General features: G+C 38.6%; 1 protein-coding gene across 1 annotated transcript; it reads right to left on the bottom strand.

Moving 5' to 3' along the window:
• Positions 1–1,498: 1,498 nt before the first annotated feature.
• On the bottom strand, positions 1,499–26,872 carry LOC140230878 (uncharacterized). Its single transcript, XM_072311024.1, has 4 exons — positions 26,753–26,872; positions 11,312–11,361; positions 8,825–8,960; positions 1,499–5,085 (listed from the first exon to the last, which is right to left on the bottom strand). Exons 2-4 carry the CDS (start codon positions 11,348–11,350, stop codon positions 4,967–4,969), a joined length of 294 nt encoding a protein of 97 aa, XP_072167125.1. The 5' UTR covers positions 11,351–11,361; positions 26,753–26,872; the 3' UTR covers positions 1,499–4,966.
• Between the last annotated feature and the right edge of the window lie 186 nt (positions 26,873–27,058).

Below are 27,058 nucleotides of genomic sequence, written 5' to 3'. Positions count from 1 at the left end.
TTTACTACAACTGTATAAGACTATCAGGGCAAGTTGTTAATACTGGATGCATGGCCAGCCGGCTACCCATATTTTGCTGAAAGTGCCAAACACTTGCCAAGCAGGCAAACTCTTAAAATTGCTACAAGTGGTAATAGCTGTAAAGATACTGTACATCCCGTACATGTTTACAACAGCGTCTATCCAACCTCCATGTATGACATTGCCTGCTACATACAGTATTTGTATACTCAAAAGCCCACAGACTTTCACCAGCAGGCATTAGGAAATTTTTTAGCCCGCAATTTCATTCGCTTTTCAAAGTGGGGCAATAAGACTGAAAAATTACACTGCTCAGATGTCTGATGTGTAATATGCACAAGACCACACAATTTACAGCTTAAAAAAAAAAAAGCTCCTCCTGCTGCTCAGCTGCTTATGAGCCACTACATGTAAATTTCATGCCTAGCGGCTGTCTGCACGATGAACTTTGTATCTCTGATGGGAGGTGTGTGTAGCCCACTGTAGGCCATTCGTATCATCAAACAAGGAAAAGTAGAAATTACGCGGTGCGTAATATATGTCCCCGCCGGAAGTAGCATTTTGTAGCAAAATGTACAATATAGGTCAAAAATCAAGGTCAAAGGTCAAAGAAGTCAAACGTCAAAATTCTGTGTAGAAGTTTTGAAGCCCTCACTTAGTGCCATCACATAAAGCAAACGGAATCGAAATTGGGTTAGAAATGGCAAAGGAGTAGCATTTTGTAGCCAATGTACAATATAGGTAAAAAATCAAGGTCAAAGAAGTCAAAGGTCAAAATTCTGTGTAGAAGCTTTGAAGCCCTCACCTAGTGCCATCACATAAACCAAACGGAATCGAAATTGGGTTAGAAATGGCGAAGGAGTAGCATTTTGTAGCCAATGTACAATATAGGTCAAAAATCAAGGTCAAAGGTCAAAGAAGTCAAAGGTCAAAATTCTGTGTAGAAGTTTTGAAGCCCTCACCTAGTGCCATCACATAAAGCAAACGGAATCGAAATCGGGTTAGAAATGGCGAAGGAGTAGCATTTTGTAGCAAAATGTACAATATACAAACTGTAGGTAAAAAATCAAGGTCAAAGGTCAAAGAAGTCAAAGGTCAAAATTCTGTGTAGAAGTTTTGAAGCCTTCACCTAGTGCCATCAATTAAAGCAAACGGAATCGAAATCGGGTTAGAAATGGCGAAGGAGCAGCATTTTGTAGCAAAATGTACAATATAGGTCAAAGGTCACAACTGAAATTCTGTGTAGAAGTTTCAAAGCTCCCATGTAGTGCTATCATATAAAGCAAACAGAATCAAAATTGGCTCATAAATGACAGAGAAGTAGCAAATTGAAGATTTTGATCACACACGGACAGACACACGGACACACGGACGCACGGACACATGGACACACACACGTACGGAGCCCGTTTCATAGTCCCCTGCTCGAACTCGTTCGGCGGGGACAATTACTCAAAAACACTTTTAACAGGTATGCTTCAATACATGCTCATGTAGTTTTTATTATGTACATGTACATACATCAAATGATGAAATACAAAATACAACAAGGAAAAGTAGAAATTACGCGGTGCGTAATATATGTCCCCGCCGGAAGTAGCATTTTGTAGCAAAATATACAATACAGGTAAAAAATCAAGGTCAAAGGTCAAAGAAGTCAAAGGTCAAAATTCTGTGTACAAGTTTTGAAGCCCTCACCTACAAATCTGTAGTGCCATCACATAAAGCAAACGGAATCGAAATCGGGTTAGAAATGGCGAAGGAGTAGCATTTTGTAGCCATGCAATGTACAATATAGGTCAAAAATCAAGGTCAAAGGTCAAAGAAGTCAAAGGTCAAAATTCTGTGTAGATGTTTTGAAGCCCTCACCTAGTGCCATCACATAAAGCAAACGGAATCGAAATCGGGTTAGAAATGGCGAAGGAGTAGCATTTTGTAGCAAAATGTACAATACAGATCAAAAGTCAAGGTCAAAGGTCAAAGAAGTCAAAGGTCAAAATTCTGTGTACAAGTTTTGAAGCCCTCACCTAGTGCCATCACATAAAGCAAACGGAATCGAAATCGGGTTAGAAATGGCGAAGGAGTAGCATTTTGTAGCTAGTGTACAAGATAGGTCAAAAATCAAGGTCAAAGGTCAAAGAAGTCAACGGTCAAAATTCTGTGTAGAAGTTTTGAAGCCCTCACCTAGTGCCATCACATAAAGCAAACGGAATCGAAATCGGGTTAGAAATGGCGAAGGAGTAGCATTTTGTAGCAAAATGTACAATACAGGTCAAAAAATCAAGGTCAAAGGTCAAAGAAGTCAAAGGTCAAAATTCTGTGTAGAAGTTTTGACGCCCTCAACTAGTGCCATCACATAAAGCAAACGGAATCGAAATCGGGTTAGAAATGGCGAAGGAGTACATTAGCATTTTGTAGCAAAATGTACAATATAGGTCAAAGGTCAAGGTCAGAGGTCACAACTGAAATTCTGTGTAGAAGTTTCAAAGCTCCCATGTAGTGCTCTCATATAAAGCAAACAGAATCAAAATCGGCTCATAAATGACAGAGAAGTAGCAAATTGAACATTTTGATCACACACGGACGCACACACGGACACACGGACGCACGGACACACGGACGGACACACGGACGAACACACACACGGACACACACACGTAAGGAGCCCGTTTCATAGTCCCCTGCTCAAACTCGTTCGGCGGGGACAAAAAGTATGTACATATATACAAACTGAAATACCTGGGGGAAAAATGATTCTGGACTGAAGTGGTATTCAAAGGTTTCCATAGCACCAGAAGATTATTTCATATGTATACACTTTCTAGCACTGGGCCCTGCTGTCAGAACTTATTGAGTAAGAATATAACTCAAAATATCAACTTCGTATCTCACAAAATACATGCAACTTTCAATAATGGCATAGGCCTACAGTCTATGAGCTCGCTTGGAGTTTCAGTCATATACATGTAATACATGGAAGTCGACACCTGCCCTGTAGCAAAGCAGGCACAAGATATGACCATCACCCTGACATCTTGAGTTGACTGTTAAATCCAAGACAGGATGCATCCTATGGAATGCTGTGATACAAGTCATTCACACACAATTGTATTGAAAATTTCATTACATGACAAACAGATAACTTTCATACACATATTACAGCGCACTCCCGGTTTAACGAACATGGTTATAACAAAATTCAGGTTTACTACAACAAAATAAAAATTCAGGCCGCAATGTTATCGAGTCTACTGTGTGGATTTTCATTGCTTATTTTTACAGTTATAATGAAAATTTGATACGTGTATAACCAAAGGAAACTATCGGTCCCGAGGACTTCGTTATAATGGGAGTCCACTGTAATCAATTACCGGTACAAATGAAACAAAAGAAGACCATATAGTGCCAGCCATACAGTACAATGTACTTTGTTCATAGTGAACTGATTACAGACATGCACATTTATAACTTTTACCATTATTACTATAGGGTCATCATTTATTTATTCAATTTGATCAATATATTCTATTTCTTATTTTATTTATTTGTTTATTTATTCATTTACTTTACAACTGAAGTACTATTTAACAAGTACGTGTAGTATGTGTACTAGATTTTGTCGCAAACATACAGTATTTACCATTACAGGCAACACATTGCCTAAAATTATCTATTGTGTCAAAAGCATTTTGCTCTCACAAAACATGCCCAGTATCATTGTCGATATATATTCTACTCAAGCGGCAACCAGCCCGCTTCTTGTTCTTGCATGACTTATAAACGTATGGTTGGCATACATCCTCTACCTTAGGAGCTTACAGTAGCTCCACGGCTCACATTGGATATACCACAAATGGACCGAGCACACTTGAAATCAATGTAAATTCAAAATAAAATGGTGAGTAGCAGCAGAAACTGCATCCTATACATTGTAGTACTGTAGTAATTCTCCAACATAAACTAGAAGAAAATACATAACTGTAATATAACAGTAGACAAGATGATAATATCACATCAGTGTCAAATGTACGGAGTACCACATACATTACTCACCATGGAGATTTGGTATACTGTACTTGAGTGACACAGCAGCTTTTGTGATGACAGCCAAAAATTTTAATGAAATTGCATGGTTGTAAATATCTTGTTCACTTCTATTTTTTTTTTCTCTCTCTCTCTCTCACTGATAGTATGTTGGAAGATCAAATCATTTCATCTAGAAAAACAGTCATACATTGTAAATAGTCATAGAATTACCAAAAGGTATGTAACAGGCTGTGCTGAATTTGTGAAATAACTACATGTACAGCATGCTCATGATATCCCTGCAGTGTTAACTGATTTAAGTTCAAATGACTGATTATTTCAACATTACAGGACAGTAATGTGTCTTTAGCAGCTAGAGTACTCAATAGAGAGTCCATTTATAAGTAGGACCTACTAGTATGACAATTGAAATGGGGCCCTATATCTAACAGCATAAATAAAAATAAGCCCAGCCTAATTAGAGTTGATGCCAGTTTGAAGCATAGTGCAAATGTGCTGCTGTAGCAATATTCAACACGTATTGAAATTTGTCCACCTTTACACTTATATGAATTTTTGTCTTGAACAAGGTTTTGGTACATTTCATTTTATCAAATCAGACTTAAATCAGACTTCTTTGATATATTCCTACTTCTAGTAAAAAAAAAAAAAAAATAGTGTTGCACCAGTGGAGTTTAACTTTATATTCTTACATCATCAGGATCCAACCATTCAAATGGATACATGAAAAGTATTCCACTTTTTCATGTAGTTTTATACAAGTTCACTCTAGCATTTACTTAAAAAATCACAAGTCTTGGTGTACATCTGACCTAAAATTTGATAAGGTAATTCTGTTCTTCATCTTCTACCTGGTCAAAAACCCACTTTCTCTTACAACGGCACACAGGACCACACTTCAAGGAATTGCAGGTTTTGCATGGATAGTGACAGCCTGGGCAATTTTTATCCAAACAATCACAGAGATCTTGTCCAGTTTCTGAGAGATGACCTTGGTCATTGTACATTGTCCTCTTCCTGTATTGGAAAATCAAAGTAACAAGAGCAAAATCTATAACAAATATATCACAAATGACATGATAACCCCCCCCCCCCCCCCAAAAAAAAAAGAAAAAAAACTAGAAATGTCGCTACGGCGACTGGTGTATGCCTCCGCCATAATGCATGGTTCTCCTAATAGGTCTATAGTACAATGTCTTGACAATGTGTGATGACAGTTTCACACAATTGGCAAAATATCAAAATGACAGGTTTGCCACAAATGTGCTGAATGTTCACTTTCCTAGAACTAGGTTCAATTGGATGAATGATTAAAACATCAGAGTGCAGGTATTGGGGGAACTGATGATTTTTACTTGACTTCTGACCCTTTTATAAGTTTATGCATTGAGTAATTTTCAAGGTATTGAGAAAAAATATAATTTCAGTATCAAATGGTAAAATAGTATTATCTAAACCTGGCCTTTGACCTTTGACCTCACAGTTCCAAAGAGAATCACTGTTAGGTAGAACATGCATAAATATGTAAGTTTCATGATAATACCTAGAGTTACTTCTGAGATATGGAGGAAGAAGTGCAATTTAGCACTTTCACTTGACCTTTGACCTTTGACCTTTTGGCAAGAAACTTCCCACAGAATATACATTGGGTTATACATGCATACATCAAGTTAAAAAAATCCTCCAGGCATTGCATAAATATAAGGAAAGTAGTGATATTTTGAGGATTTGACCTTGACCTTTGACCCCCTGACCTTTGACCCATGACCCCCAACTTCCCTAGATAATCACTGCCCATCGGTACATGCATATATACTAAGTTCCATGAAGATACCTTGAACCATTTGCGAGATATGGAGAAAAACATGAAATTTCAACCTTTTTTTTTCACAAAATAACCTGTGACCTTTGACCTTTGACCCCGTGACCCTAAAATCGAAACAAAGTATCATCCCCCCAGGATATACCCTCATACCAAGTTTGATGCAAAACCACCTCACGGTTCTTGAGATATCGACAAAAACAATACGGGACGGACGTACGGACGTATGGACGGACGGATAACCCGAAAACATAATGCCTCCGGCCACTTCGTTGGCGGAGGCATAAAAAAAACCAAAAACAAAAGCAGACTTAGACACACACACACACAGTCAAACTCTATGTCAACTGACTACATCCTATAAGAACCACAAACAACTGACTACATCCTAGAAGAACCACACGTTTATGAATACAATTTTGTACCTCAATACTGCTTACCTTATTAAGAAGGAATTCCTATGCTGAACCATTAACTGTAAAAACATCGAGAGCCCGGCTGTGCAGCAGTTGTTGTGACAAAACTTGCACTGTGAGACTTACAGTGAGACTCAGTCACTCACATTTTGGCAAAACAAAGTTTGTACTTGTAGTGTGATTCACACAGTCATATTCTTGGGTATTTCAACTTGAAGGTTGTACATTGTAGTTGAATTTCCCTTTTGACATAACATATCCAATAATTGACTTACACAACTTTTACTCAATAAAACTGAAAATATGTGTAACTTTGCTGTCTGTAATTTGTAAACAAGATTTGCACTATAAATATCATGTGTTTAAAGTAAAAACTTAAAAATCAAAACATTAATTTAGGTGATTGCTACATAGTCAAAGTTGTCATGCAGTATCCAATTGGCGGTATCCTCCTCACTAGTGATGCACTAGCATTGCACATAGCCATATGATATTGTATGCTGTAGGCAAGAAGCAATTTCAATCTTCAGTGTATGTCTGTTGCCTCAGGATTCAGAGAGTCCACCATCAACTGTGCACAATGCCTGCTGCTAGTACTCCTCACGACTGTACAAGTATTTAGAGCATGTATCACTGGAAGATCACTGTTCTATGAAACTAGCAACTCGGGATGACTGGTGGGTAGCAGATGTGAGAGATTTCATACGGTAAGAAAAACAAGACCAGAGAACTACATGCCCATTTCCCTAATGTCCAATGCCAGTATAGTACAGTGTACTTGAATAAAATTGTCTGCAGTGCTGATGTGAATCACCTGGAAATTAAATGAAATTCTCTAAGATGCACAGCATGGGTTATTAAAGAAAATGGTGTTCATGTGAGTCTCGGTTCATCCTCGTACCATTTTTTCAACACATTGCCAAGGGAATGATGACAACAACATCATGCCATTCTGCTTTTCAGGTGTACTTCTGCTAGGCATCTGACAAGACTCTCATGCTAGACTTTACAAGCTACAGTAGCTCTCATTATAAAATGGGCTTTAGAATCTCTGCAATCTCTGGTCAATTGTCATGCATTGATTTTTACTGATCCACACTGAGCCATTCATCCAGTAAAATCCAAACGCATGGCCATGCGTCCAGTAAAATCCAAAAGCATGGCTCAAGTCTTGTACAGTGTTGTATTGTAGGTGTACCGGACACATGATGGAGAAAATGGTTGTATTTCATGAATTTGCGGGCCCATTTTATCACACAAATGATGCACAGGCCTATTTCGTGGATCAATGAGAATTGGATGCTCTCGTTTAACTTTGGAACAGTGGAACAGTCTAAAAACTGTTTAAACAGTTCCAAAGTTAAACTCGCGCATCCAATTCTCACCGATCCGATCCATTCTGTCCTGTTCATCATTTGAATACTGACAACTCAGAGACTTCCTTGACAATCGAAGCCAACATGTGCTCAAAGGATCCATGTCGAGTAGTGCTTCTGGCGCACCACAAAGTGGAACTCTTTGCCTGATGAACTACCAGTGGTCAAGACTACCTTTGTTAACCTCTTTAACCATTAAAAGGGGGGGGGGGGGGGGGTCTGCCCCCCTCGACATTATGTGCAATAATTCTGCATCACGAGAAGGCCTTGGCATGAAGCTTCTTCACTTTTTTCTTCAAGCTTCATGCAACTATTGAGACCAGATTTGCAATGTCCATGCATACCGTTGTGAATCCACACCCATTTTTGTAACTGCTCATCAAGCCAAAACGGGCACAATTTTGTGATTTTGTTTACATATTTCCAATGTCATGAAACTTATAAAAACCTCACAATTTTTATTATCAATTACTATGATTAATTCTATGCTACTTTTGGTAGAAAAGTGGTGACAATTTTCATTAAAAAACAGAAAAAAGTAAAATGAGCAAAGAAATATGTAACAAATCCCAAAATAAAATGCAAAAGAATTGAAATGATTTTTGAAAGTTTTTATGATGTAAATTGTTGAATATTTTCAAATAGACACAAACCAAAAAGTAGACTCTCAATGCTTTTTATAAGTGTTTAACAGGCTAAAGCACGACCTTGGGCTAAATTTGCATAAGCAACATAATATAATCAAAATTGATGATTTGATGATTTCAATTAATCACAAGACAAAATCTTGTAGATTACGACATGGGTGTCACATGTTCCAAATTTGGGTACACCTGTAGCTGGGTAGCTGCAGAGAACTTTGAAAATTTTTTTCATGGGCATTAGTATACACCACACCTGACCTGCAAGACAGTATGGCCTATGACCATATCCAATATGGACTGTACTTTTAGACAAGAAGAAATGCGTGTATAAGATTTTTCCCCAATGTCCTTATTATGTCTTTCAAAATTTCTGATACAATTAAAATACAGACATGTATGCTTACAGAAAGAAAATGATTGTAGTCCTGGTGCTACAATTTTATCAGGCATTTCTCAGTGCAACATAACAACTTAATGTCAGAAGTACTTACTGCTTACTTCGTAGGGTTTCTTCTTCCTGCAATCTCCTCAATTTCCTTTTCTCTCTCTCACTCTCCTCTGGTTTGAAGTTTGCAAACTCTTGAACCTTTTTGCCAGGATTCTTGAACTGCAAGCTTCTCAATATCTTTGAATGCTACAAGAAAGCAGTATGAAATTGATGGAAAATAGTTATTACACAACAGCATGAAAAGAATATGACACTTTAGGACTTATGAAAGCTTTTCAAGCTGTAAGGCAACTAATAAGCAAATTGGGAAATATTTTTTTTTTTTTTAAATTAAATGTCATCAAAGGTAAGCAAAGCATATGGAATGGTCTTATCATGCTACCATCACCAATAAAACTAATTGCATAATAACAACAACTACTGGAAGTGTTAGTTGTAAAGCAATGCAGATGTAGCCCTTGGACAAAGTCACCAACTGGAGTTTTCCTATGTACAATATCCTGATAGAGAGATACAGGTACTTGTTAACACCTGGGTCATCTGAGCTAAACCCTTTATGTGCCATGCTGAAAACCCCTTGTGTGCCACATTATTCTGAGATAGCAACATAGTCATGCTTTGAGAAAACATTCTATTTTTCAAATCTATGTAACTTTCAGAGATTTTTTTTTTGTTTTACCTCGAATAGTAATGAGTAAAGTTGTAGAGAAAATGCCAAGCTCTGCTCTGATGTAAATTGTATGACAAAGCTATGATTGTTTAGTTTTTTGGGGTTTTGGTTTTTGTTTTGTTTTGTTTTTTTTTTTTTTTAAATGACTAGTACACATGTTGTAGCTACATTATTGTAATGGTGTGACTTTAGCACACAAGAACAGTGAGTGAAACTAATAATTTACTCACAAATCCAGCAGGGAACACCGGTTGAGAGTCCATCACCACATTAAATGCAAGTGACATGTGGCAGGAATGGAATTGCAAATCATTGTACTGTGGCATTTGGTGCTTTATTGATTGCTTTGGGCGGGCTTGTGCGTTTCAGTTATGGTAAAAGTCATTGTCACTGAAAGTAAAAGGGAGCAAGCTTTTTCATGACACACCTTCATTCTAAATTTAAATGAAATTTAGCACGAAATGTGGCTAGAAAAGAGGAATATGTGACTCAGGAGCAAAAAAAACAAACAAAACAAAACAAAAATAAAAACAAAAAAAAAACCATATCAATCTCCATATCACGTTTGATGAATACCGGTACTGTAATAACCACAATATTACACAGAAACATTTACCTGGCCATTTACCTTCCTGGGTATGCAAGGGTCTGAATACTACCAGTGGCATTAGCAAAAACAGTAGCCATTTAGATTATTCTATGAGTAATTTCTATAGCATACTAGAACAAATTTGGAAACAACAAGCTGGCAGCTCGAGCACATACAACAAGGAAAAGTAGAAATTACATGGTGCGTAATATATGTCCCCGCCGGAAGTAGCATTTTGTAGCAAAATGTACAATATAGGTCAAAAATCAAGGTCAAAGGTCAAAATTCTGTGTAGAAGTTTTGAAGCCCTCACCTAGTGCCATCACATAAAGCAAATGGAATCGAAATTGGGTTAGAAATGGCGAAGGAGTAGCATTTTGTAGCCAATGTACAATATAGGTCAAAAATCAAGGTCAAAGGTCAAAGAAGTCAAAGGTCAAAATTCTGTGTAGAAGTTTTGAAGCCCTCACCTAGTGCTATCACATAAAGCAAACGGAATTGAAATCGGGTTAGAAATGGCGAAGGAGTAGCATTTTGTAGCAAAATGTACAATATAGGTCAAAGGTCAAGGTCAAAGAAGTCAAAGGTCAAAATTCTGTGTAGAAGTTTTGAAGCCCTCAACTAGTGCCATCACACAAAGCAAACGGAATCGAAATCGGGTTAGAAATAGCGAAGGAGTAGCATTCATAGCAAAATGTACAATATAGGTCAAAGGTCAAGGTCAAAGGTCACAACTGAAATTCTGTGCAGAAGTTTCAAAGCTCTCATGTAGTGCTCTCATATAAAGCAAACAGAATAAAAATTGGCTCATAAATGACAGAGAAGTAGCAAATTGAACATTTTGATCACACACAGACGCACACACAGACACACACACGGACACACACACACATACGGAGCCCATTTCATAGTCCCCTGCTCGAACTCGTTCGGTGGGGACAATAAAACCAGAGAATTTCCACTACACCTTGTCACCGGGGAATACTTACGTTGTCCATTGATTGTCTCACATCTTGTGTTTTTGTACAAACTCCTTAACCGCAAGGGTATAAACACAAAGTTCATATGGATTTTATTGAAGCAAAGATGCAAGAAATATAAGATGAACTTATACAAGGCTATTCAACCACAATAATGCAGTTGTCCATGTCCCCAGTCCACTGGAGTTACACAGCAAAGTCATCACTCTATCCTATAATGAGAAAGGGACACCACTGATACTGACGTCACACTTACAGCACCTTTTTTTTACAACTAGGAAATATACGTTTTCCCTACCTCTGCTTTACTCGGGCCTTTATTCTTCTGATGGGACATCTTTCCAGTGACTGCAGGAATACACAAGTGCAAGTGCAAGGATAATAATTTTATAAGTGTATGTCACATTGTTTATTCTACAGGTACATTCTCAGCCTGTACATTGTACCTTAGAAAGTACCTGATCCAGATACTGTAAATGTGGAAATTTTCGTGCATTTCGCGCAACCAGAAACTAGCGCGAAAATAAAAGCATGTGAATATCTTTGCCTGCTTTATGTTGCAGTAGTTGAGGCCTCGATTCCATGGAATTAACTAGAAATGTCGCTTTGGCGACTGGTATGCCTCCGCCATAATGCATGATTTTCCCAATAGGTCTAGATAGTACATGTGGACAATGTGTGATTACATTTTCACAAAATTGGCAAAATATTGGAATGACAAGTTTGTCACAAATGTGTTGAATGTTCACCTTCCTTGACCTAGGTTTAATTGGATGAATAGGAGAGCATGTATCTAGGGATTTAAGGACTTTAAGTTGACTTTGACCCATTCATACATTTAGGCATTGAGTAATTTTCAAGGTACAGGTGTGGAGAAAAAGTGCAATTTCTGAATTGAATAGTAAATTGTCACCATTTTCATCTGGCCCTTGACCCTAAAATTCATAAGATAATCACTTTCAGGTAGAGCATGCATAATCGTGTACTAAGTTTCAAGATAACTTGAGCCACTTCGAGATATGGAGGAAAAAGTTAGTTCAGCACTTTCACCTGATCTTTGACCTTTTGACCTTTGAGGCAAAAAAAGAAGGAAAAAAAAAACTTTCCAGAGAATTTCTATTAGGTTACACATGCATACACCAAGTGTAAAAAAAATAATAACCCTGCTGGCATTGCATAAATATGAGGGAAATAGTAAAATTTTGAAGTGTTGTACTTGACCTGAACTTTGACCCCATGAACCCTACATTCTCTAGATAATCACTTCCAGTCAGTACATGTATATACTATGTTCCATGAAGATACCTTGAACAATTTTCCAAGGCACGGAGAAAAAAAAGAAGTTTTGATATTTTTACTTGACCTTTTGACCTTTGACCTTTGACCTCATGACCCAAACATTCACCAGAGAATCTTAATTGGGTAATATATGTATACACTAAGTTTCAAGAAAATATCTTCAGGCATTCAATAGATATGGTGGAGATAGTGAAATTTTATGTATTTGACCTTGACCTTTTGACCTTTGACCTTGAGCATGTGCACCCAAAAGTTGATAGGCACAACTTCACCCCCTAATACACATACATGCCAAGTTTCATTAGGATACCTCAACAGGTTTTGATAGTTACCTTGTCCACAAAATTCATTACGGACGGACGGAAGGACGGACGGACGGACAACCCGAAAACATAATGCCTCCGGCACCACTTCGTGGCGGAGGCATAAAAACGCGGGAAACTCTTCTTGCCCCTCTCAGCGCGAAAAATTAGTCGTGCGAAAATATCCACTTTTACAGTACACAGTGCCAGCTCTGCTACTAGCTACAGCTAGTGGACTTCCATTATTATGAAGTCCTCGGGACCAGCAGTTTTCTTTCAATATATTGCAATTTTGTTATATAATCGAACAAACCTATATACACAGAGTGGATAATGTTGCAGCCTGAATTTTTACTTCATTGTAACCGGAATTTTGTTATAACCGTGCTCGTTTTAACGGGAGTGCACTGTATTCTAATTTCTACTTCTATTGGAGAACTTCACCTTTGACTAAGCACTGGCTGGGAACTAAAACAGATATCTACATGACGAACAAGACTCAGAATGGCATGGTAAATCAAATATAAGGCAATGTTTACAGCCACACAGATGTATCCATGGCCCCCGAGTGACTGGATACCAGCCACTTGAGTGTGACTGACTACCCACTAGGTACCTAGGTCAAAAAACAGTTAGAATCCAGATGCCGAGTCAACTGGTACCAGTACCAGTTCATTCCAGTAAGGCAAATGGATTCAATATGGAAATTGGAATACTGGAATCAACTGAAATCCAGGTAAAATCCAGTTGAAAGAGCAACCCTGCCGCTGAGAGCTGCAATATTTTCAGATTCTCTCAGTGCTCTGTCATTTTTAGATAATAACTCTTCTAATAAACATGATTTAACATGTGAAATTTTACTGAAATGTTCACAATTAACATCTAATGGATTTACTCTTTCCCTGGTCTGGGTTTCCTCACATTGTGATCTCAAGGGAAACAATTGTACCGAGTCCCTTGTGAAGAAAAGCCTAAACAAAGACTACATAACAAACATGATTCTTCCAACTGTCTCAGAAATTAGACAAGTCATCCGGACAAAAAATGCCTGGACTCCTGGGACGAGTCTTGGCGACATCCACACATGGTCATCATTTATATTTTATTCACAATGATGTCAAACAACCTTTCCACATCAATTGTACTTGCCGTCGTGACGAAATCATCATTCATTGCCTTAGAATGGGTCATGCTCGTCTACCCGCTTATCTACATTTAATCCATAAACACCCTGCTATGATATAATATGAACTGTTTGTCGGCTAATATTTGTTTTAAAGAGAGAGGATTTAGTCGTAATTGTTATTTGCAATTCATGTTCTATTTAGATAGTTTTCTTTTTTGTTCATTAAGAAATAAAAGAACATATTACAAATTTGTTTAGATGAGGATGGCAAACCAGCACCATTTAAAGACAATCTTCCATGGGCGAAGTGGATGCGCCTATTCTTGAGGAGACCCTCTGAGATTTCACAACGACTGCTGCAGGCGATAGTGGTTCAATGCGCCATCATCACAGCAGACAACCTGGATGCGTGGTTTTCCCAGCTGGAGATGGGCTTTCCCACTTTGCGGGAAAACCGACAGATCAAGATCGAGTGCTAGTACAGAGGGGTGCTAAGGTGGTCTCCAGATACTCCAATGGCGACAAGACTCAAATAACACTCCTCTGTGCCATTTTGGCGGATGGAAAATTTCTCCCTCCCACGCTCGTGTTTGCTGGAAAGAGGTTCTACGTGAATCCACTAGAAGGAGAACTGGCTGAAGCATTCACGGGCGGGTCTGAGAATGGGTGGATGGATGGTGAAGTCCTCCACGACTTCATCTTATATAGCTTCACCCCGTTCTTGGACCAGAACGGTGTGCACAGGCTGGTTCTCCTTCTGGTAGATGGCCATGCAAGTCATCTGAGTCTCGAAGTCACAGAACTCTACAACGAAGAGAAAATCATCCTGTACTGCCTCCCAGCCCTCTCCAGCCACGTCCTCCAGCCATGTGATTTAAGCATGTTTGGGCCCCTGAAGGTAGCATGGGGAAGAGCAGAGTGAGGGTTTCTGATCAAAAATCCAGACGAGGTGGCAGGAAGTTGACCATTGCTCGGACCATTGCTCGGGCCTGGGAGGAAGTGTCCTCCAAGCCTCAACTTGCAAGAGTGGATTCAGGGCAGCGGGGATATTCCCCTTCACCTAGACCTACCACGAATTGAGGCTGGAACCCTATTCCATGACGTGTCACCTCCCGCCGAGGCTCGTCCACCTCCTGCTGAGGCTCATCCACCTCCCGCCGAGGCGCATCCATCTCCAATCGAGGTCCGTCCACCTCCCGCTCAGGCCCACCCATCTCCAGCCGAGGCCTGCCCTCCATGGAGGCCCACCCACCTCCCTCTATTGAAGCCCGCCCACCTCCTGAGGCATGCCAGGGCCTATCACATGAGCAGTACGTCAACCCTGCCCTCAAGGAACAACTGGTCCTCCCCAAAGCCCAAAGGAGGGCATTAAAGTATGGTGTACGAGAAAAAAAGGACGATATTCATAAACAAGGTGAATTATACATTTCTGGAAAGCTTAAGTCTCTAGGAATATGAATAATTAACTTTCAGAAGGTAAAAACGTCTCCAGAACGACGGAGAGATGGTGTTTTGAGACCCTTTTTAGACCACCAGAACCCGATCTGACGGTGAAATTGTGGCGACCAAAATCATGACGTCACGAAATGTGCGCTGTGCTACCACTCTATCCACACAGTGGGCTCCGTCTATGGAGGGCAGTTGCGGACGTGGTTCGTTTAGGGCATATGTATGGAGAGGCAGTGTGCCCGTTTCCATGTATGCCCCTAACGAGTTGTGTCCGCAGCGGCCTTCCATATCGGTCGCCTCTCCCTCTCTTCCTCTACCACTCCGACTTTGCCCCTGTCACTATCAGTGTCATTGTCACTGTCAACACTCAATTCACTCTCGATGTCAAACTCAAAGTCTTTCCATACAATATAAGGTAAAAATGGGTCTTTTTAATGTCTCAGGCGAAAAAGCAGAGGCGACTAAAGACAGGCCAAAAATTGCATTCGCTCACCAAGAAATATGTGCTTTATGAATGGCGGCCTCGATGTCCCGCTGCACTCGTAAAGGGTTTTGTTCATTTCGTGACGTCATTATTTTAGGGCTCGAAAAAGACGGCTGTTCCGGAGTGAATATCGGTGAAGCAAATCAGTCAGTTTTAACTCGCGATTTCTCACTGGCGCAAAGATCTTTCAATAAGTCACATTAAAAATCTGTTTTAGGATACATTTTCCTCTGCTTTGACACCTTCTTTCATATGATTTTCTTGATTTTAATGTCTCATTCACCATACTTTCAGCAGAAGGGCAGCCACTGATGACATGCCAAAATGCATCAGTATTGTAGCCTTCATCGAGAGGAAGAGGGAAAAGTGGAGGCAAAAGGATGAAGAGGAGAAGAAGAGGAAGAGAAATCTAGAGAAGGCGGAGAAATCAAAGATAGACGTGAATGTGTGTGCCGAACGGCGGGGGGGGGGGGGGGGGAGTATATGGCGACAATCTAGAGGAGTGGGTGGGTTGTGATTACTGGGGCAGATGGTTTTCACATCGTCTGCACACAATTGGACGGCCTCACAGATGAGGAGATTGAGAATGCCGATTTCAAATGTCCTGCTTCTTTCTTGCTGTCCTTTCCTGCTTCCTCTTTCTCCATCATCTGTCGTACAAGCAGAATATGGCCAAGCAGTAATTGCAGCTCACTCACTTTGATCGTTGGCATCACTGGCACTATCATGAAATGCAACTCTTTGATACGATTTGAAAAGTGTAAATTTATATCATTCTGATTCAGGATAAATGGATTTATGTTTATTGGGTTTTTTTCTGGCAATGTTGCATTATCTCTGTATATAATCATGCAATACATCTTGACATCTACATTGTAAATCAAACTGGTCTTTCTTTTAGTTATTGTGCAATATTTTGGGACACATGCTTTCAGTTAAATCATTTTTTATTTATCTATTTATTCATTATTTATTTTTTTTTACTTCCACTACTGTGCAATTCATTTCAACTTGTAAACCTTAAATCTGATCGACTTTACTTTTCAGTATACCGGCAATTAACATGATGAGTTTATCTTATCAGTCACACGTTTCTTATGTTTAAGACATGAATAAAAAAAACATGACAGGAATGGATAAATTTCAGCCATTCTTGAAGAAGTTATCGTTATATTTGTGGAAGATCATTCCAGTGTTTTAGTGTCAGAGTCTAATCTTTCTTGAGAACACCTCATTCTCTTTGTTCTGGATCTTCTCCAGAATGTGAACTTGCTTTTCCTTTTCATCCTTGTTTATCTGTTGCATTGACAGGAGCTACCAACATGGAAGATGATGAATTGAACAGCTAGTGACTAAGTCACACTGAATCTTGACATAAAAGTTACTGCTGTGAATTTTCATTGATCTGATGTTTGTGGTCATCCAACCAAGTACGAGTGGTTTACATAACAAGAGACCCGCGGGTCTAGTGCTCACCTGAGTATCGCAAGTTCACCTTTCACGCAGTCACTAATCTAAATTATTCACAGCTCTACTAAAATTTGACCAGGCATTCTCAAGTAGAAGATGAAAATGTACAATAAGGGCCACATTTTTTTAAGATTCCTTAATTTGGGGGGATTGGGGCCCCCTGGGGCCCTCTGGGTGGGGCATGGTGCCCATTTTGATAAATTGAGATCCTGACCCCCTAGCAATGCTACCTGCCAAGTTTGACGAAAATCCATCATGAGGTTTTCAGGAACAAGATGAAAATGTACAATTCAGGCCCCCATTTGGACCTTCCCAACCCCCCCCCCCCCCCCTGCCCCCAAGAGGGGCACCCCTGGATCTGCTATGAACAAACTTGAAACTACAGTCCTTAATGTACTCACTGATAGTATTATCTTAGCTCTAACTTCTGATTCTAGAGAAGATTTTTAAAGATTCCTTCATTTTGGGGGGTTTGGGCCCCCTGGGGACCCCTGGGTGGGGCATGGTGCCCATTTGAACAAATTGAGATCCTAACCCCCTAGGGATGCTATCTGCCAAGTTTGGTGAAAATGGGTCATGGGGTTCTCAAGAAGAAGATAAAAATGTACAATTTAGGCCCCATTAGGACCCCTCCCCTGGGTCCCAAGGGGGGCACCCCTGATTCTGCCATGAACAAACTTGAAACTACAGTCATCAATGTACTAACTCATAGTATTAACTTAGCTCTATCACTTCTGATTCTAGAGAAGAAGATTTTTACAGATTCCTTAATTTTGGGGGGTTTGGGCCCCCCTGAGGGCCCCCTGGGTGGGGCACGGTGCCCATTTTTACAAATTGAGTTCCTAACCCCCTAGGGATGCTACCTGCCAAATTTGATGTAAATCGGTCTTGGGGTTTTCAAGAAGAAGATGAAAATGTAAAAAGTTTACGCACGACGCACGCCAGACGAAGGGCGATCGCAATAGCTCACTTGAGCCTTTGGCTCAGGTGAGCTAAAAAGTAATCTGTGGGTGATGGAGCAAATTATTGCTGAATTGTTCTAGTAATTATGACAGTGTTTGGAGTAAGTACGGGTATGAAACTGGAATAAGATGAGCAGATCTGTGTCTAGATTTAGGTAGATTCATTTCTATATTTTTACAAGTATTACAAATAATTAATCTCAGCAAGTACAAAGTCCACTTCAGTCAAATGCATTGGAAACACAAATCAGACAATAAAATCATCACAAAGCGATGGTGGTGTGGCAATGCCACGGATCAATTGTTCCCATTTTAGACCCCAGAATGCATATGCCCACATAGGCCCTACTTGAAGATTTGTTTTCTTCTCTTTTGACAAACATGCGAGGAAATGTTGGAATATTTCATAATCATACCATATAGCACATGGTACAAAAAGAAATTGCAAAATATGGACAGATTCCATGACAAACTGCAACAATTACAGCTCTTGTCATGACACGCGCGCAATCCATTCACGGGTGTTCTACAGTGTATGGTCGAACTATGGGCAAAGGTGGCCGAACCGTGGGCACAGGCAGTCGATTCATGGGCGCTAAATTTCTTCCGCAATCGAGTCTCATCAAAATCCCTCAATCTAAATTTCACAAGTGTATCCTTTGGTTGGTGATCGGTAAGTAATAATGCACATTCTTTATCTGCATTCGTGCATTTCTTATCAATGTAAAAGTAACAAATATAAGTTTATTGTGCGAAATCTAGGTGTCGAAATTGGCACGGGTGGTCAAATCATGGGCAACACACATAGTATTTACGTAGTACGTACATGTGTAAACCACATACATACTAACGTAGTTACATGGAAATTTACCAGTTAGGCAGTAATTAATACCACCTGGCAGTAACTACCAGTACAGTATACATGGTATAGTGAGGTGCCCGCACCCTGTCAGGGGCCCGAATACCGTCACCCCCCTTAAAATTGTTACAAGCGCGCTAAACAAAAATTTATGCCTGACAGGGCTACCACAACCAAGCAAATTGTGGTGAAAACCGAACAGTTTTTTCGCGAAAATCTGGAATTTATATGAGGAATACGTGTTATAAGTATCATCATGGTCACCCGCACGCATCTTTTACGTGTATGTCTATGGGAGCATCACGGTCACCCGCACACATCTTTTACATGCTTTGTCTATGGGAGCGCGGGTGACGAGTTGCAGGCCCCTTCTTCACTCAGCGCACGACTATTCCGCATCGTTCGCGTTTGGCGACAATAGCTGCAAATTTTCTATATCGATCAGTGAACTTGTGATTAAATTGGAATTTTCAGCATTTTTCCTGTAAGTGAGTGGGATTTCTTAGAATTTCAGTGACGAAATGTGATTCAAATATGCACAAACATCAAAGGGAAGGTACACTATTGGTGGAGATGAAAATTGGGCTTTAATTGCGAGATACCAAGAAAACACTTATGAAATAGTACAGAGCATACCAGGTACCATTTTTAAGGGAAGAGGAATTCAAGGTTTATTTGATGAAAAATCGGGTTTGGAATAGCTGAAACATCCAAAAACAAAGTAAAACAAAATGATTGTAATAAAGTGTGGGTCCCACACTTTATTAGAATCGCTCTGTTTTGGATATCTCGGCCATTTCAAAACCAATTTTCATCAAATAAACATTGAATCCCTCTTTGAATTACATGCACATGCTCTGTCATATTTCATTAGAGGTTTCTCACTATCTCACCAAAAAATGATAAAAACCTGAAGTTAAAGGGAACGCAAACCCAAAGAGCAATGTGAATTGAGTGAAAGCAGCAACATCAGTAGAACACATCAGTGAAAGTTTGAAGAAAATCGGACAATCGATGCAAAAGTTACGAATTTTTAAAGTTTTAGTGTTGGAACCGCTGGATGAGGAGACTACTAGAGGTTATGACGTGTGAGTGGACAACAATATAAAGAAAATATAAAGAAAATTCCACAAAAACTCATTTTTTATGAAAATTACAAATTCCATCACCTTGATACCGTATTTTATGTGAAGGGTGGCAATTATTCCCCCTGCTTTCTGAAAGCGGTTAGTCAAGTGCTCTTTCATAATGCTAGAAAAGTGAATTTTTGTTGAATTTCCTGTACATTTTCTTTGTATTGTTGTCCTCTCATACGTCATAACCTCTAGTAGTCTCTTCATCCAGCGGTTCCAGCACCAAAACTTTAAAAATTCATAACTTTTGCATCGATTGTCCGATTTTCCTCAAACTTTCACTGATGTGTTCTACTAATGTTGCTGCTTTCACTCAATCCACATTGCTCTTTGGGTTTGCGTTCCCTTTAAGTCTCAACCAAAACTGTACGATCCCTTTAACTATGACGAGGTGCGGGTCACCTAACTGCGACCAGCAGCCCCATATGCATAGCATAATGGGGCTGCGGACTGTAGCATTCAGGATCATGACAAGGTAGTATCGCGGACAAATATCAACTTAAAATCGAAAAACTTCTTCAATTTGAAGACTTACCAGTAAAGTTGAAGTATTGACAGCAGGGTTCGTGCAACGTTTGGTTCTGTCAATAGTCCCTTTCTGTTCGAATTGATGACTTAATGTGACTCGGTCGAGAGGAACCTGGGAGAGCTACACTGAATTGACGGCCAGCGCATGCGCACACAAACATCTTATCCATTCAATGGATTTGAAATTTGTGCGCATGTGATGTGCGCATGCGCTGGCCATCAATTCAGTGTAGCTCTCCCAGGTTCCTCTCAACCGAGTCACATTAAGTCATCAGTTCGAACAGAAAGGGAGTATTGACAGAACCAAACGTTGCAGGAACCCTGCTGTCAATACTTCAACTTCACTGGTTAGTCTTCAAATTGAAGAAGTTTTTATGCCTCCGCCACGAAGTGGTGCCGGAGGCATTATGTTTTCGGGTTGTCCGTCCGTCCGTCCGTCCGTAATGAACTTTGTGGACAAGGTATCTATCGAAACCTGTTGAGGTATCCTAATGAAACTTGGCATGTATGTGTATTAGGGGGTGAAGTTGTGCCTATCAACTTTAGGGTGCACATGCTCAATGTCAAAGGTCAAAAGGTCAAGGTCAAATACATAAAATTTCACTATTTCCACCATATCTATTGAATGCCTGAAGATATTTTCTTGAAACTTAGTGTATACATGTTTTACCCAATTAAGATTCTCTGGTGAAAGTTTGGGTCATGAGGTCAAGTAAAAATATTAAAATTTCTTTTTTTTTCTCCATACCTTGGAAAATTGTTCAAGGTATCTTCATGGAACATAGTATATACATGTACTGACTGGAAGTGATTATCTAGAGAATGTAGGGTTCATGGGGTCAAAGGTCAGGGGTCAAAGGTCAAGTGCAAGACTTCAAAATGTTACTATTACCCTCATATTTATGCAATGCCAGCAGGGTTATTTCTTTTACACTTGGTGTATGCGTGTGTAACCTAATAGAAATTCTCTGGAAAGTTTTTTTTCTCTCTTTTTGCCTCAAAGGTCAAAGGTTAAAGATCAAGTGATAGTGCTGAACTAACTTTTCCTCCATATCTCGTAAGTGGCTCAAGTTACCTTGAAACTTACAGCATGTTCTACCTGAAAGTAATTATCTTATGAATTTTAGGGTCAAGGGCCAGATGAAAATGGTAACAATTTACTATTCAATTCAGAAATTGCACTTTTTCTCCACACCTGTACCTTGAAAATTACTCAATGCCTAAATGTATGAATGGGTCAAAGTCAAGTTAAAGTCCTTAAATCCCTAGATACATGCTCTCCTATTCATCCAATTAAACCTAGGTCAAGGAAGGTGAACATTCAACACATTTGTGACAAACTTGTCATTCCAATATTTTGCCAATTTTGTGAAAATGTAATCACACAGTGTCCACATGTACTATCTAGACCTATTGGGAAAATCATGCATTATGGCGGAGGCATACCAGTCGCCAAAGCGACATTTCTAGTTCACTTTAAGTTGATATTTGTCCGCGATACTACCCTGTCATGATCCTGAATGCTACAGTCCGCAGCCCCATTACGCTATGCGTATGGGGCTGGTCGCAGTAACGGGTCACCCAAGTATACCACCACACGAAGGCCTAATACTGTAAAACGAGGAATTTTTGCGTGCATTTTAATTTCACGAGCGCCGAGATTCGCGAAATTAAAATGCACACGAAAGTTCTTGTCTAAACTATATGCATTGAATGCCAGTGCCCAGTGGCAGTTCGCGAAAATTTCATGCCGCAAAAAAGGCCGTCGGCTCCAATTCGCGAAAAAATCATGCCGCGAATATATGCTTCACAGTAGTCTATAGACGATAGACAACCACAGCACAGAACTAAATTTAGAACCCCTAAGTATAGTAGGTATGGAGTTTTTAGACACAACATTTAACAAGAACACTAAAATTTCATTTCATTTATTTCCACATTAATAACAACAATCATTACATTTCAAGTCATAGTATAAACATATATGCATTCATTGTGGGGGACCAATTAAAGCCTTTCAGGCTTGTTGGAAATAGGCCCCAAAGTAAATACAAGACTTTCTCAACTTACAATATATAGGTACAAAATAAATCTATAGAACACAAACAGTACACAATCAAAGCAGGCTGAAGAAGGAAAAAAGAAAAAAGTGAAATACTGGCACAATATACAAAACTATGTTTTTATGTACATGTAAGTGCTTCTAAAATTGTTTCTGAACTGCTGTAATGATTTGCAGTTTTTCAGTTCCTTTGGTAAGGTATTCCACAAAATGGCACTTGATAAAAAATTGTTGACTTGGCTAATTCAGTTTGGTAGAGGGGAGGATGAAAATTTTGTTGGTTTCTTGTATTATAAGAATGAATACTGCTGTTGAGATGAAAACATCGTTGTAAGGGGACTGGTAATGTACCAAACATTGCATAAAGATTCCTGTTTGGAAGCAGATTATATCTTGAATTGGTAATATATTCATTTTTTTTTGAATAATGCAGAAGTTTGTGACAAACAATGTGAGCGGGTTATGATACGTATAGCTTTCTTTTGCAACAAATGAATACGTTTCACATTCTTTTTAGTTGAATGGCCCCAGATGAGAGTACAATAAGTAAACTCAAATGAGATGAAATGAAAGAATGATATAACAATTTGAACATATGCTTCAAGGTAAAAATTTAAGTTTTCGCAATATACCAATATTTCTTGAAAGTGTGTTGCAAAGCATATTAACATGACTATTCCAAGACAGTTTTTATCATCCAACATAACACCCAAAAACTTAATATTTGTTACACGTTTGATCATATCACTATTATAAGATGAAATTATCAGTACACTCACGAGTCCCAAATATCATAAAATTAGTCTTTCCTGCATTCAAAATTAACTTATTTGCCTGCATCCATACATCTAATTTCTTCAATTCTATATTCATGTTGTCAAATAATGAGAGGTCATTGTTACACAGAAATATTTGTATCGTCAGCAAACAGTTTACTTACATAATGTAGCAATCGAGAACAGTTTGGTAAATCATTTATGTAAATTAAAAAAAGAAGAGGGCCAAGAATGGAACCTTGAGGGACGCCACATTTTACAACCTTATAATCTGATTTGAAACCTTCTATTACAGTATATTGTTGTCGATTATGTAAATAACTTTCAAACCACTTTAAAGGCATACCCCGTATACCTTAGTCTTGACTTACAGTAGCTTATACAATAAAATATCATGATCAATAGAGTCAAAGGCTTTTGACAGGTCAATGAAGACAGATAAAGTAAATTCTTTGTTTTCAATCCCTTGAATGACATTATGCATAAATTCTAATACTGCAGAAGAAGTGGAGTGCCCATTTCTGAAACCATACTGATTTGGGATGAGTGTATTTGAATCTTGAAGAAATGCGGTAACTCTAGTATTGTAGATACATCTTTCAAATATCTTAGCAAATGTATTAAGAATAGATATGGGACGATAATTACTCATAGTACATACTTCTATCACCTTTTTTATATATTGGGATTACACATGCAATTTTCATATTATTTGGGACTATACCAGTTGATAAACTAACATTGAAAATATTACACAATGTTCTCACAATAAATGGTATAATTTGTTTCACAACCCTGATACTTACACAATCAGATCCTGCACTAGTATTATTTTTCATCTCAGAAACAACACATTGAAAATATTACACAATGTTCTCACAATAAATGGTATAATTTGTTTCACAACCCTGATACTTATAAAATCAGATCCTGCACTAAGTATTATTTTTCATCTCAGAAACAACAGACAAAATTTCACGTGATAGGCTTAAAGAATATTGATGAATACACAGGAGTGAAGATATAAACGCACCATCATCTTTAAAACCTTGATTCATTGAAAAATTATGACCAATGCAATGGTTGAAAAATATTCATTGAACACATTTGTGAGTTCAGCTTTATCTGTAACCAACTCATTGTCTATTTTTATTCCATGTGAACTTAAATTTCTATTCTCATTATTTTTTCGAGCCCATTTACACATTGCCATATTTTCCGAGTATAATTCTTCACAATATCAAATTTATCAGGTTAATATTTACATTTTGCTTTCTTCAACTCATTCGTAACTTAATTTCTGAATTGTTTAGAAACATTTCTATGGCATTGAGTTGGGTTTCTCAAATACATCTGGTAATCGTGTAGAAATGCACACCATGCACACCTACCATTTCCTTCCTTAATTTGTCATTGAAAACTTCTTGTGGCTATCAGAAATGTCAAGATGGATCATATCTGACGGTTTCATAAAATTTCATAGTCAATTACAGAAGAAAAGTGGCTAATTTCGACTCAAAAGTACGCCGATCGACGGCTGTGTCAGCGTAGCATGATAGATGATCGATTATGTGGAAGAGCGATATTACGATGATAATCGATCGTTGTAGTCTGTGATACAGCCGCTTGTTTGGTGTTTAACCACGATGATTACGTCGGCTCGACAGTAAAATGTGGAAGAAAGAAAGTGATCTTGATGCGTCTGTTTTTTATCGTTTTAGTTAATTTTCTCCTGCGTGTGGCTGTATATCTGTCAACATTTTTTTTTTTTGCTGACTAAAGAATGGACAGATATATGTACAAAACAGTAAAAGATATCAAGAAAAAAATGGGAATTATCCATCATGAATATTGCACAATAAAATGGATTTTTACAGCAAAACAAAAGCAAATACTGGGGTTGTAGTTTTTGTATACATAATTAAAAAGATGAAATGGAAAAATAAACACTATCATAAAGACAATTACTTTCTACTATAAGTTGAACTTATCAATTAAAATCATATTACCATTTCAATTTCAATATTCTGTTTCTTTTCAGATAAAATGAGCACTTTATGAGAAGTCCACAATATTTTTAAAACATGATTCTATAACATAACATATACTTTTTGTAATACTATTCTCATTAATTTATTAAATTACATGTAGGCCTATAAATTATGTAGATTACCGGTACTAGAAACAAATCCCCCTTGAATTCAACTTTCTTCTCATCTTGTTTTCTCTCTCTTTCTAACGTTCAAGTTCAAGTTCAAGTTCAAGTTTGAGTTTATTCGTTAATAGCCTAACCTTTTTCTTCCACTTTTCCTTCAACCTCATTCTATTCTCTTCAACACTTTTCAAATTAAATTATTATTATCAACTTTTGTCATGACTTCGACTCAGGTGAGCTAACAATAAGAAAAAAAAAATGCGAAAATGAAAGTAGGGGCTACACGTATTGCACGAGTCTAGTTCGATATTGTTAGTAAGCGGCTAATTAGAGACTACCAGAATCGATTATAATCGTTGACATCGTTCTCTGCGAAATCGGTGCAATACTTACGTCGGAGACTATGTTCGCGACCGACGTACTTTTCTTTTCCGATTTCTCATTTTTCTTACCTTTTCGGCTTTCTAATTCCATGAAAACTCTCTGATATGGTTCAATTTAGCATCTCCAATAGCTGCAAAAAATTTGATTGACAAACGGCGAAGGAAACGCTAGGTGTGCATTTCTACATGATTACCTAGCCTGACCAGACACTGTCGCGATTAAGACAGCGCTGCGTGTAGTTACATGATTACCATACATCTTATACAAAGCAGATCTTTTCCGACATAACTTCTGCAACTGAAAAGTCATCCAAACTTTCTTATTCATTATTCTTCCTTTTACGTTCCTTTAATGGAAAACACAATTTGTATAGTCCTAAATTATAGATCTAGGCCTAACCTACATGTAGATCTCTTGCACATAATTATCATATTAAAAGATTCATTCACATCATTTGTGATTTCTACTGATATACACTGACGCTTCAACACAGAATTTATGAAGTTAAAGTACGGTAACTAACGACTAGATAAACAAAGGCCTCCGACTAGATAGTCTATAGACATCCAAGGTTAACCGGTTTCAATAGACGTCTACATATATAGAGTTCTAATGTACCCGACTCCGAGCGAGTGAAGTCTAACACTCGTTAGCCTAGCTGCTAACGTAATAATAGTCTACTCTCTACTCTAGTCAGTCAGAACAGCAATCAATCCTGATCTGACGTGCTAGTAGTAGTAGTAGGCCTACCTTGAGTATTAACAATCCACGGACGAACATGGTGCTCCTCCTCATCAGCAGGTACCGGTACCGTAGCAGTATACGGTAGATCTAACAATGCTAGATGTTTTCTAGGCCCCGGCCCCAGCGGCCACGGCCGGCCCGCTGTGTGTATCCAATTAGGCCGAGCTCCGTCAAAGTGCGTCTTACACATGCTCTATTTTCTCACGCCGTACCACACTTCTAATGGGCGCTGACATGTTTGACTCTTTCTCGCCTGATACGTTTTCAAACAAAATGTTTCATTTTTATTTAATAAAACATTATAGTTATTAA

The sequence above is a fragment of the Diadema setosum genome, chromosome 7, assembly GCF_964275005.1.
Source record: "Diadema setosum chromosome 7, eeDiaSeto1, whole genome shotgun sequence".
NCBI lineage: Eukaryota > Metazoa > Echinodermata > Echinoidea > Diadematoida > Diadematidae > Diadema > Diadema setosum.
This window is presented reverse-complemented; position numbering and strand designations above follow the sequence as displayed.

Coding starts and splice junctions, on each gene's coding strand:
- LOC140230878 (XM_072311024.1), bottom strand. CDS start 11,350: ATGTCCCATCAGAAGAATAAAGGCCCGAGTAAAGCAGAG. Junction 8,961..11,311: donor AAGGCCCGAGTAAAGCAGAG/GTAGGGAAAACG, acceptor GCTTTCTTGTAG/CATTCAAAGATATTGAGAAG. Junction 5,086..8,824: donor GGAAGAAGAAACCCTACGAA/GTAAGCAGTAAG, acceptor TTTCCAATACAG/GAAGAGGACAATGTACAATG.